This window comes from Dipodomys ordii, unplaced genomic scaffold (assembly GCF_000151885.1).
Source record: "Dipodomys ordii isolate 6190 unplaced genomic scaffold, Dord_2.0 Scaffold207, whole genome shotgun sequence".
Taxonomy (NCBI): Eukaryota; Metazoa; Chordata; class Mammalia; order Rodentia; family Heteromyidae; genus Dipodomys; species Dipodomys ordii.
Genome location: NW_012267423.1, coordinates 1,228,327 through 1,241,616, shown reverse-complemented (window position 1 = coordinate 1,241,616; position 13,290 = coordinate 1,228,327). Strand labels below are relative to the sequence as shown.

The window sequence follows — 13,290 nt, the reverse complement described above, 5'->3', positions numbered from 1 at the left end:
AAAAAAAAAAAAAAAAAGAATGAAAGAAAAAATATATTTTGTTTTATTAATTAAAATGAAAATATCATGGGACTGGGATTATGGCTTAGTGGTAGAGTGTTTGCCTAGCATTTATGAAGCCCTAGGTTCAATTAATTCAGTACCATAAACAGAAAAGGCCCGAAGTGGTGCTATGGCTCAAGTGCTATAGATTGCTAGCCTTGTGCAAAAGAAGTTCAGGCAGAGTGTTCTGGCTCTGAGTTCAAGCCCCAGGACTGGCAAAAAAAAAAAAGTTTCTGAGTTTTAGAAAAATTAGTTTTTAGATTAATTTAAATCTATTTTTTCAGATGTATAACGTGTATGATGATTTATGGTATGATAAACCTTTTATTTCTTTTAGAATAAAATATTGGTAGTAAGCCAGGCACTGGTGGCTCATGATTATAATCCTATTTATTTAGATGGCTAAGACCTAAAGATCTTGGTTCAGAGCCAGCCCAGCCAGGAAAGTCTGTGAAACTCTTATCTCCAATAAACCACCAAAAAACTGGATATGGAGCTGTGGCTCAAGTGGCAGAGCAATGGCCTTGAGCAGAAAAGCTCAGGGACAACACTCCGGCTCAAAGTTGAAGCCTCAAGATTGGCACAAGAAAAAGAAAGAGGGGCTGGGAAGGTGGCTCAGTGGTAGAGTGCTTGCCTTGCATATATGAGGCCCTGGGTTCGATTCCTCAGCACCACATAAGCAGAAAGAAAAAAGCCAGAAGTGGTGCTATGGCTCAAGTGGTAGAGTGCTAGCCTTGAGCTGAAGAGCTGAGGGAAAGCACCCAGGCCCAGAGTTCAGACCCCATGACCGGACCCAAAAAATCAAACAAACAAACAAACCCCAAACTTGGTAGCACTGTCATAAACCTCTGGGAATTAATGTGTGAGATCAGTATTTTGCCAACTGTTTTCAGGTCTTTTTTTTTATGTATCAGTCCAAGAGACTGGCATTTTGTAGAGTTAGTTCCGTCTTTTATTTTATCTAAAGTTTGAGGTCACAAGTAGCCTCATCTTCTCTTAGAGCTTTTTTTTCTCTTTCTAATCCTTGGCCTTTTCCATATCAAACTTGGTTATCCAAAGAAATTATAGATTCAGTCTGCCATGCCTGTATATATTTCCTTTACTTTAATGAATTAACCTCTTTTAATACCCAGCTTGTACCCACTAGGATTTTTCACAGTTTCTATCTCCACTACTCTTGTTACCATACTTAGGCTAGATTTTTATTTGTTCACTCATCCAGCTCTGCAGCTTGACTCTTGAGGATCTGGGTGAGCTTTGTGTCTACAATGCCATATATAGTGTCTCAATAAATGTTCACAGTTATCCAGCATGTATCTTAAGGTCTGTGAGAAGTTGATTAGTATTATACCATGTTCAGTTGTGTAAAGTTTTATATATGTATATACATATATATATTAAATTCTTTATTTTAGAAAATACCAGAGGAATTTAATGTATTTAATTTAATACAAGAAATGAGAACACAAAGGCATTCTGCAGTACAAACAAAGGTATAGTTGTTGGTTTCACTTTATAAACTGTTTTTTTTTTTTAAATGTCTTCTTGATCGTTTTAAGTCTTTTCCCTTGTTTAACACTTATCTCCCAAATAGGAGCAGTACGAGCTTGTTCATCGAGCCATTGCACAACTGTTTGAAAAACAGTTACAACTGTATGAAATTCATGGAACCCAGAAAATTTCTGATGGTGTAGTAAGTATTCTTGGCCTGTTTTAGCAAACTGCTCCTTGTTTTTGTTTTTTTGTCGGTGGTGAGGCTTGAACTCTGGTCTTGGGCACTGTCCCTCAGCTCTTCAGCTCAAGGCGAGCACTCTACCACTTGAGCCACAGCACCACTTCCTGTCCTGCAGGTTTATTGGGGATAAAGAATCTCCTGGAGTTTCCAGCTGGGGCTGGCTTTGAACCACGATCCTCAGATCTCAGCCTCCTAAGTAGCTAGGATTGCAGATGTGAGCTACTAGTGCCTGGATCAAACTTCTACTTTTTGCCAGAATATAAAATTTAACATTTAAATTGCTGCCTTGTGTTTTATCCAAGGTACTAATGCTCATGATAGTTATTATTTTTATATAACCTAGATTTTATTAGCTTGTTCCTCCCTCCTGTTTAATTCTATTTAAATTTTATTTTGTTTTGCCATTGTAAGATTTTGTTGTTATATTGTGGATACTACATGCTTCTTATGTAGACAGGGTCTCATGTGGCTCCAACTGGCATGAAACTTTGATCCTCAGCCTTCTGAATCCTGCAGTTATAGGTGTGCACCATCAACCCTAGCATACTATATACTTTTTTCAGCAAAATTTTTGGGAATGTTGTTCTATGTCATTTTAGCACTAATATTCTTATTGAATATTAAAATTCTTGACCCAACAAAAATACTTAATTCTCTTAATGTTCTCATCTCCACCTTAGTTTTCTTAACTAATTCTTATTTCTTTTTTGAATACAATTACTTTGTGCTTAAGTACACTATTTTTTGGAGAAGAATATCTTTACATCTTTATCATTTAATGTGTAAGTTGAGAAAATGAGCTGCAAAAACTTAACTATCGAGTTTCCTTTTTCCTATTGGATGGTTTTATCAGTTTTCCAGAACATATTTTAATACTTGGTTTCCCAAATGAGAGATTTGTTACCAAATGCTGATTTCATTTGTTTAAGTAACCTTAATAGTGATCATGAATTTTAGGGACTGTGTATTTCCTGTATTAACTTTGACTAAGTGACAGTTTCAGGTTTTTTGGGGTTTTTTTTGGTCGGTCGTGGGGCCTGAACTCTGGGCCTGGACGCTGTCCCTCAGCTCTTCAGCTCAAGGCGAACGCTCTACCACTTGAGCTACAGCGCCACTTCCGGTTTTCTGGTGGTTTATTGGAGATAGGAGTCTCACGGTCTCTGCTGCCCGGGTTGGCTTTGAATCGCGATCCTCAGATCTCAGCCTCCTGAGTAGCTAGGATTACAGGTGTGAGCCACCAGCGCCCGGCTACAGTTTCAGGTTTTAAGGATTTTTATGTGTGCTTTCTTGATAATTTATTGGATGAGATGATAAGATGAGAAGTGATGAAGAAATAATAGTAAGTAAGTGGTTACTTAAAACCACTTACCTAGTTGTAGACTCTCAAATGTTTAAAATATATGCACCTGTATTATTTAACACAGGATATATTCTGCTGAAATTATCATTAGGTTCATTAGGTGATTTCAGTTGTATGTGAATATCATAGAGTTGAACTCATACAATGTAAGCCCTCTACAGCCGTAGGCAACGTAACTCTATAGTACAGCCTGCATATATGCAGTACGCTATGGGTCTTAATGCTTTTATGCAGCAAATGATTATATAAAATTAATTAATGAATTTTGTTAATTGGAGGGATAAATTGATAGAAAGGATTGTCATTCTAGACAGGTTTTTTTTTAATTTAATTTTGTTTTATTTGTGAACATACTGTACAGAGGGGTTACAATTGCATGGGCAGGATAATGCGTACATTTCTTACCAAGCATTGCATCCTCCTCCTTTGTTTACCCTTCACATCCCTTCCCAGCCTCCCCCCTCCCCCCAATCCCAATCCTTCTCCTCCCCCCTTCCCCCCCCCCCCACCGACGTTGTAAAGCTCGTTTTGGACATGACAACTTGTACTTCTCATTGTTGCAACAGGTCCACCTCTAGACAGGTTTTTTTTCCCCCCAATACTTTTCTTCTCGGAAGTCATGTTTTCTAGGGACTTTTAAATACAGGTCACCTTTTCATTTTTGGTGCTGGTCCTGGGGCCTGAGTTCAGGGCCTGGGTGCTGTCCCTGTGCTCAAGACTAACACTCCCCATCTGGCCTTTTGGGTGGGTAATTGGAGATAGTCTCATGCATTTACCTGCCTGGGCTGGGTTCAAACCATGGTCCTTGGATCTCAACTTCTTGAGTAGCTAGGATTACTGGCACCCCAACTTATAGGTCACTTTTTATTAGGTGAGTGTAAGAGAATTTAAATCCCAGTTGGAGACAATGCATAATCTAAAAATTGTGGGGGGGGGATCTTCAAATGGAGGTTTGAATAAAATGACTCACTTTAGGGGCTAGGAAGGTGGCTCAGTGGTAGAGTGCTTGCTTCACATGCATGAGGCCCTGGGTTCAATTCCTCAGTACCACATAAGCAGAAAAAGCAGGAAGTGGTGCTGTGGCTCAAGTGGTAGAGCGCTAGCCTTGAGCTGAAGAGCTGAGGAACAGTGCCCAGGCAGAGAGTTCAGGCCCCATGACCAGCAAAAAAAAAAAAAAAAGATTCACTTTACCATTCTGATTCTGTAAGAAACAATCGTAAACCTTTGTTATGGTTCTTCTGTTGTGTTTGTGCTGTATATTTTGTAATATTGAATCCTGAATATTTTTTGAATAGTTTCATTTATTTTTAAAGTACCTTATTTTTGTTGTTGTTTTTGCTATTCAAATTTATCGGTAATAAAAACATAAGATATAAAGCTAAAACAAATATTACTATGAGTGATATTGCAGTCATTTGGCAGCAAAACCTAAGTGGATAGGACACTTAATTAACTAATGCTAAAAATTGTCCTTTTTTATGTTTGAAACAGTCCAATAAAAGCAGTTCCATGTAGTTTACCTTACTTAGTGAACTTAATATAAATTTCTATTTTTTAATTTCTATTTTTATATAACTATTGTTAGGCTACTATTATGTGATTAATGGAAATAATATTTGAATAGTTTTAGGAACCTTTAATAATGGGAAGAGTTCTAAGTTCTGAGGTTCTCAGGATCTAAAATTGACCCAAAGTCCTGATTTGCTCAGCATATTGGAGTTTTACACATTATCTATATATAATATTAATAGTTACTCTATGTTTGTTCTCAAGAAATCCTTGATTTTGGGTAGTAATCATATGTACATATTTCTGTAACAGATGGCTCTGTTGTAGTAGATGGCTGTCAGGGTGAAATTTTCCAGTTTCATGATATAACTGTTTATCTATTTGTTAGAATTATAAAACTCTTCTAATTCATCCAGAAAAGAGTGACTGGGAATGTGGGAGTGCTTGCCTAGCGTGCATGAAGCCCTGGGTTCAATTCCTCAGTACTGGATAAACAGAAAATGCTGGAAGTGGTGCTGTGACTCAAGTTGTAGAGAGCTAGCCTTGAGCAAAAGTAGCTCAGGGAACAGTGCCCAGGCCCTGAGTTCAAGCCCTAGGACTGGCATTTAAAACAAAACAAAAACACGGCATTAACTGTTTCTAGGAAGTAAATTCTACAAGTAGATGTGAAAGATGAAGGACATAAGTTCTATTTTGTTGTCTTTTTTCCTCTATTCACATACAATGAATATTTCAAGTAGTAGTGATACTGGGGCAAAGGGTGAAGCTATCTTCTTTTATGTTTATTTTCTTGGAAAATCTTTTTTTACAATAGCGTTTGAAATACAAGACATGGGCTAGAATGTAGCTTATGGCATAGCGCTTGCCTAGCAAGTGCAAAGTCCTAGGTTTGATCCTTAGTACCAAAAAAAGATTTAAAAAAAGAAATATATGATCTGTTATGGTGCACAATTGATATATATACTGTTTATTCATATAAATCTCTCCTGCTGTTTGGTGTTTCAAACTAAAAGCCATAAATAATTTAGTTGAAACATGAGGAAGGAAATTTCCTTTTTCTCCTAATTTGGATGAAACTTTATTTGTTCTTGACAGAATGAAATAACAACTGAAAACGTGGCTAGCTCCATAGATGCTGAGAAACAAGATTCTCCTCCTCCAAAGCCACCAAGGACTCGCAGGTATTCTGAGTCTTAGAACATTTTCTTTGAAAACATTTCATTTTGGGATGGGAAGGTGGCTCAGTGGTAGAGTGCTTGCCTTGCATGCATGAGGCCCTGGGTTCGATTCCTCAGCACCATAGAAACAGAAAGAGCTGGAAGTGGTGCTGTGGCTCAAGTGGTAGAGCGCTAGCCTTGAGCTGAAGAGCTGAGGGATAGCACCCAGGCCCAGAGTTCAGGCCCCACGACTGGACCCCCCCCCCAAAAAAAAGTAAAAAGACAACTAAGAAATAATCAGAATTTCAAAACTATATTACTTCTAATCTAGATTCATAGCTTGGAAAAATTTAATACCGTTGCATTGTGGTATACAATGGTAATCCTAGCACCTGGGAAGTTGAGTCACAAGGACTATTAGTTCAAGACTAAACTATACTACTTAGTGAGATCCTGTCAAAAAAACAGCGAAAGAAGTCTGCCTTGTATATAATGCTTAAGCAGTTAGAAAATGTAACTTCCTCTGTAACTTATACCTATCAAGATCAAGATGAGGGCTAGGAAACATGAAAGTCTGAAACCGGGGTTCTTTGGTAGCCTGGAGTACTGTGGGTTCACCTTGAAGCAAGAAAATGGATATATCTAAGAAGTATTTCTGTGATATTGTGTTTGACCTATCTATCCTTAGGGAAAAACAAGGAGTTAAAAAAGGAAAGAAGGGCTGGGAAGGTGGCTCAGTGGTAGAGCGCTTGCCTTGCATGCATGTGGCCCTGGGTTCAATTCCTCAGCACCACATAAGCAAAAAGAGAAAAAGCCGGAAGTGGTGCTGTGGCTCAAGTGGTAGAGTGCTAGCCTTGAGCTGAAGAGCTGAGGGATAGCACCCAGGCCCAGAGTTCAGGCCCCATGACTGGACCCCCCCCCCCACAAAAAAAAAAAGGAAAGAAATGTCATAAGGTTGAATTATTGTCTCTCGTCATAAGATTGAATTTAACTGAAAATTAGAATTAAGAATCTTGGAAATGACCAGGTAGGATGGTGCACATCTGTTAATCGCAGCTACTGGAAGCATAGGTAAGAGGACCAGCATTTGAGACTAGACAGGCAAAAGTAGGGAATCCCAACTGAAAATAGCTAAAGCAAAAACGTAAGGCCCAGAATATGGCTCAGGTGGTTTGGTTGTTGCTTACAAAGTATGGGCCATGAGTTCAAACTCCCCAAATAAAAGTATCTTGGAAAGATCAAGAAATAATAGTGTAAATATTATTGAGGTAAGTCTTAGAAGCAGCTGTGAAAAAGTTAAAAGATAAATGCCTCTGGCTAGGGAGGATGGTAGAAGGGAAAATAGTTTTCATTAAGTCTTGTATTATATGACTTTTCCAAGTTTTATGTAAATGTCATATATCAGCTTACTTTCAGGAAACAGCCTTTTCTTTCTTTAGAGGATAGACATTCTTAAATACCTTTTGGTAATGTCTTTCAGTTGCCTTGTAGAAGGAGATGCTAAGGAAGAAATCCTACAGCCACCAGAACCTCACCCAGTACCACCCATCTTGACACCATCTCCCCCCTCAGCCTTTCCAACAGTCACCACGGTGTGGCAAGACAATGACAGATACCACCCAAAGCCAGTGCTGCACATGGTTTCATCAGAACACTCAACAGACCTCAACAGAAACTACAATAAGTCAACAGATGGTCCAGGGAAAAATGAACCAACTGCTGAACAGGCAGATAAAAAATTGGAACGAAACTTAAGTTTTGAGATTAAGAAGGTCCCTCTCCAGGAAGGACCAAAAAGTTTTGATGGGAACACCCTCTTGAATAGAGGACATGCGATTAAAATTAAATCTGCTTCATCTTGTATGGTTGATAAAATGTCTAAGCCACAGGAGTTAAGTTCAGGGGATGTAAAAGTTGATGATAATCCTGAGAATTCTTGTGTGGACTACATTACAACACAGTCAAACAAGGTTTCTGCACCTTCAGAAGAATCACAGAATTCAGATACACCACCAAGGCCAGACCGCTTGCCTCTTGATAAAAAAGGACATGCAACGTGGTCATTTCATGGACCAGAAAATGCCACACCCACAACTGATTCATCTGAAGGCCAATCCTCAGATACTATGAAAACCATGAAAACTGTGAGTTCAACGTCAAACCCTGCAGCAGAAGCTGAAATCCATGATCTTGTGGATCATCATAGCAGTTCACCTCTGTTCATAGCACCCCTTAGCTTTACTAATCCCCTTCACTCTGATGATTCAGACTCAGATGAAAGGACTTCTGAGGGTGCTGTGACAAAGAAGAAAACTACAATTTCAACAGCAAGTGCCACAGTTTCTGCTGCCACCAGCACCGAAATCATTTCTACGAGGAAAGTATTGCCCATGTCCATTGCTAGACATGATGTAGCAGGAACCATACATTCAGGTGCTGAACAAGGTAATAATGGAGTGTCTACCATGTGACTATCACTGCCATGTGCCAGTCACTGTTCAAAGACTTCAGCTGTGCTAATTCATTTGTTTTACGCCATACACTATAATCTACAACAGAATTTTGTTTCTTAAATAACTTTTTTGAAAATAAGCTTTTATTTGTTGTTACTTTAATTTGATTACTGTATTAGTTTATTTTTGTTTTTCCAAAAATATTTTTATTGTTGTAACTAGAATATTTTTCTTCTGTATTATAGCTCTTAGTACTTTGCCTGGTCAAAATTTTATTAGACAAATTAGAAGTAATTTGGCAAGATAAAATTGTTTAAGTAAGTAATTGACACAGTAGCATAGAATGGCTTTGGATGGCCATTTAATTTCACTCTTAAATGCCTGCTTAGTCATCTTTTTTGTCTCCTGTAGCTTTAAAAATTTTTTTGCAGACACTTTTCAATAAAATTGCCTTCAATTTTGAGTTTAATCTAAGAGCCTTATTGGAAACTACCCAGTAGCATAAAGCAGTTTATTTAGAACTGAGCAGGATACATATAACTAAGTAGGTATCAAAGCTATTATCTGATTAATGATTCCTTAAGCAGTCTTACTTATTCAAAATAACACCTAAACTCAATGTGTATTATTGATTTATATTTTTAATTTATTTTGAGGCATGTCTGCCTATGTAATATAGATTTGCCTGGAATTTCTGATCCAGGCTCCCTCATGCTGGAATTACAGGGTGCACAGCCAGTGTATTATTAGTTTTTGAAACTCCTCTCTGGTGTTCTATAAGCAATATGGCTGCCTTATTAAAGTAGACCACAAAGTTGAGAACAAATACAGAAATTCGGAAATCTTTTTACTGATACCTTGACTATAATGGTCATTTAGCTGTCAATGAAGTATGATAGTGACTCATACAGACTGATACTTATAAGTGCTATGAACTTGCACATTGACTTTTATTTCTGACCTACTCTAGTAGTACCCCTACTGTGGTACTTTAATTTTCCCTAATTGTACATACTTTGGGTTTTGTCTCAAGAATAATAGAGTCAATGAGAGTCTAAGCTAGTTTTTAAGTAGAATTCTTGATTCTATAATTTATTTGAAAGATCTTCAGATGGTAATGGTTGCTATAATATGAATTACTTTACCAACTTGCTATAATTTTAAGTTATTAATATATTTTCTTCCTCAACTTCTGAGTTTCAACTATAATAGCCAACCTATACCAGAAAATTCTGTGGACATTTTAATTTGGGCTTTTTGTTTCAGGCTGAGGCGCTGTGTGTGTGTGTGTGTGTGTGTGTGTGTGTGTTTCTCTGTGTGTGTGTGTTTCTCTGTGTGTGTGTGTTTCTCTGTGTGTGTGTGTGTTTCTCTGTGTGTGTGTGTGTTTCTGTGTGTGTTTCTGTGTGTGTGTGTTTCTGTGTTTTAAACCAGGTGTCAGTTGCTTATGCCTATAAATCTAGGTACTCAAGAGGCTGAGATCTGAGGACCACAGTTCATAGCCAGCCTGGGCAGGGAAGTCTTGAGTGACTTTTATCTGCTGGTAAACACCAAAAAACTGGAAGTGGAGCTGTGACTCAAGTGGTAGAATACTAACCTTGAGCCAAAAAAAAAAAAAAAGGTTAAGGACAGTGTCCAGGCCCTGAGTTTAAGCCTTAGGACTAGCCCCCAAAACAAAAAACAAATGTATTAGCTGGGAATAGAGTTTAGTAAGGACAGAAAAGATGTATGATACATTTATTAAAAGTTGACTGCCATATGACCAGTAGTGATAGTAGAAACCGTTCCTTAAAAGTCATAAATATTGTGCAGGGATTGAAAAACACACTAGCTCACTTCTGTTCTTTGTGTAATTGTATTTCAAAACAAAGATCACTGTAAATCTGTTTGCTAGTTTCTTTTCACTATACCCTACCTATGCTACTGTTTTGATGATAACTGAAGGGTTTTTCTGTAAATGTTCATTGTTAAAGCCTAACTACCAGAAATCCTTTTGTCTTTTTTTTTCTTTTTGAGAGGGGCTCTTGCTATGTAGTTTTGGTAGTCCTATTTATTTTAATTGTTGCTAATCATTTATCTTGTAGATTGCTTTATGTTATATAATGATTTATATATTACTTAATTATATATATTATTACATTATACATTATATATTCAGTGTTTGACCATTAACACAGAATTGGGGGTGGGTCTCCTTTTTTTTGTGCCTGGGACTTGAACTCAGGGCCTGGACATTGTCCTTGAGCTTTTTTGATCAAGTTCTGCCACTTGAGCCTTAACTCTACTTCTGGGTTTTGTTTTGTTTGTTTTTGGTAGTTAATTGGAGGTAAGAGTCTTGAGGGCTTTCCTGTCTAGGCTGGCTCCAATCCACAATCCACAAATCTCAGATTCCTGAAGTAGTTAGGATAACAGACTTGAGCCAATAGTGAATTAACCTCAGCAATTTGGTATTGATATCTAAAGTAGCATTTTGTATAAGTTTTACTACTCTATGAAAAATCCTGGCTATGAGTTCCCCTTGCATGGATGCTCTAGGGCTTCATTCATGCCAAACTTAGGCCAAACTTCATGACTCACACCTCCAGAAAGGTTCTTCAGAGTAAGGTTTGTAACAAGAGAGACAATCCAGGAAGAAACATGTAGTGGAGAAGCAAAGGGCCACAGTTAGAGAATGAACTTCTCTAGTGGTGAGAATTGTCATGATAGAAAAGGTAGTTTCTGAGATACTTTAAATAATTAGAAACATGTAGAATTACACTTCCTTCTGTGTTTTTTAATTTATGAAATAATGCCACAGTGCCATGTTTATGAATCCCTTTCTTGGAACAGCAGTCTCTTCATTTGTGAAGGGTTAGGAACAGCAAGAAGAAATACGTTTGTATTGCCAGTGCTAGGATAAGGTAGATGGTTCTTCAATGAGACAGTTCTAGCACTCTGAGGAGATAAGTCACATTGAAATAGAACTCTCAGCAGAATCCAAAGACTATTTTCTTGTATCTCCTGTTAAAAACACAAGAAAAGCAAGAGCAGGGGCTGAGAAGGTGACTCAGTGATAGAGTGCTTGCCTTGCATGCATAAGGCTCTGGGTTTGATTCCTCAGTACCACATAAAGCAGAAAAAAAAGCTGGAAGTGGTGCTATGGCTCAAGTGGTGGCGTGCTAGCCTTGAGCTGAAGAGCTGAGGGACAGCGCCCAGGCCCAGAGTTCAGGCCCCATGACCGAACCCCAAAAAAAGAAAAAAAAAGCAAGAGCAGTGTGATGTCTGCTTTAATACTTCTTGAAAATTTACTTGATTTTCTGTGTTTGGGTTTTTTTAATAGTAGTTTATCAATTTTTGGGGTTTTTTTTGTTTTGGGGATTTTTGTTTTGTTTTTGGGTTTTTTGTCCGTTGTGGGTCTTGAACTCTGAGCCTGGGTGCTGTCCCTCAGCTCTTCAGCTGAAGGCTGGTGCTCTCCACTTGAGCTACAGTGCCTGCTTCTGGCTTTTTCAGTTTGTGTGGTGCTGAGGAATCAAACCTAGGGCCTCATGCATGCAAGGCAAGCACTCTACTACTGAGCCACCTTCCCAGCCATAGTTTATCAGTTTTATGGCCAAACTGTTTTGTTCCTTTTAAAAGAGAGGAACCAAATAATACTGAATTCTCACATTCCCATTTTCTTTTCCTATCCTTGTAGCCTGAGTCTACACATACCATAGTCTGTTGACATTTTTTTTTTCTGTACCAGCAGTAAAAACTCAAAGATCTAATATTTCCCTCTGTCCCAATTCATAAGGCTAACCTTATGCCAAAAAGGCTAATGTCCTTATGCCAAAAGCTAATTCTGTTTCTCAAAAGTACAGCCATGTGCCACTGTTCACAAGATTTTAGACAGTAAGTTAATAGTCATTAACTTTTTTTGGGGGGGGGCGGTCCAGTTGTGGGGCCTGAAGTCTGGGCCTGGGCGCTGTCCCTCAGCTCTTCAGCTCAAAGCTAGCTCTCTACCACTTGAGCCACAGCACCACTTCTGGCTTTTTTCTTTTTGCTTATGTGGTGCTGAGGAATCAAACCCAGGATCTCATGCATGCAAGGCAAGCGCTCTACCACTGAGCCACCTTCCCAGCCCAGTCATTAACTTTTTAATAGCTCTGTTTTTATGTACATTAGAAGAATAACTAGTACTTCAAATATTTCAGTTATGGTAGAAAAATGTGACTAAAGTACTTGAATTAAAAATAAGTGGCCAGGTGCCTGTGGTATATGCCTGTTTTTCTAGACACAGAAAACTAAGAGAAAAAGCTAATCCTAGCTACTCTGGAGGCCTAGATCTGAGGATCATGGTTCAAAGGCAGCCTGATCAGTAAGGTCCCTGAGACTAAGCTGGGAGTGGAGCTGTGGCTCAGGTGGTAGGGCAGTAGCCTTAAGCACAAATGCTTAAGGACAGTGCCTAGGTCCTGTCCAAGCCCCAGGACCAGCACAATTTTTTTTTTTTTTAAATAAGTAGCCAGACGTCTTTGGCTCATCATGCCTATAATCTGAGCTATTCAGGAAGCTAAGATCTGAGGATTATGGTTTGAAGTCAGTTTGGACAAAAAAAAAAATCCCCGAGAGTCTTATCTAAAATTAGCCAGAACAACAAAAATAAAAGCCAGAAGTGGAAGTGTGGCTCAAGTGTCAGAGCACCAGCCTTGAGCAGAGAAGCAAGAGTGTGAGACCTTGAGTTCATCCCCTACCCAGTGCTGGTACCAAAAACAAAAAAGGAAGAGAACAAGTTTAGTAAGTGAACAAGACAGAACTTATGTAGTTGAATCTAGTTTGGGAAACAGTGTCTTAAATGACTACAGCTTTCCTTTTTTAGGATCTAATGCATTACAAAAGTCCCAAGTGACTTCTCTACTGAACACTTTTTTCACCTCATAGGACAGTTTGGAGTGTTGAGAAAATTATGGAAGAGTCATTTTCTGTGTCCAGTATTGATAGAGTACATTCTTTCCTCAGTAAGCTTCATCATTCTTTACTAATAAGATAATGGTAAAGGCATTTAAAAAGTGGTTGTTAGAT

At 38.4% G+C, this 13,290-nt stretch overlaps 1 protein-coding gene across 2 annotated transcripts in view; it reads left to right on the top strand.

Annotated features, from left to right (window-relative positions):
* Ptpn12 (protein tyrosine phosphatase, non-receptor type 12) overlaps positions 1-13,290 on the top strand; it is a 62,792-nt gene that overhangs the window by 44,528 nt on the left and 4,974 nt on the right. For both annotated transcript variants that reach the window (XM_013035276.1, XM_013035278.1), the window contains exons 10-13: positions 1,458-1,535; positions 1,637-1,735; positions 5,742-5,827; positions 7,284-8,248. In XM_013035276.1, the coding sequence (XP_012890730.1) occupies positions 1,458-1,535; positions 1,637-1,735; positions 5,742-5,827; positions 7,284-8,248 (1,228 nt within the window). The remainder of the gene's footprint in view (positions 1-1,457; positions 1,536-1,636; positions 1,736-5,741; positions 5,828-7,283; positions 8,249-13,290) is intronic.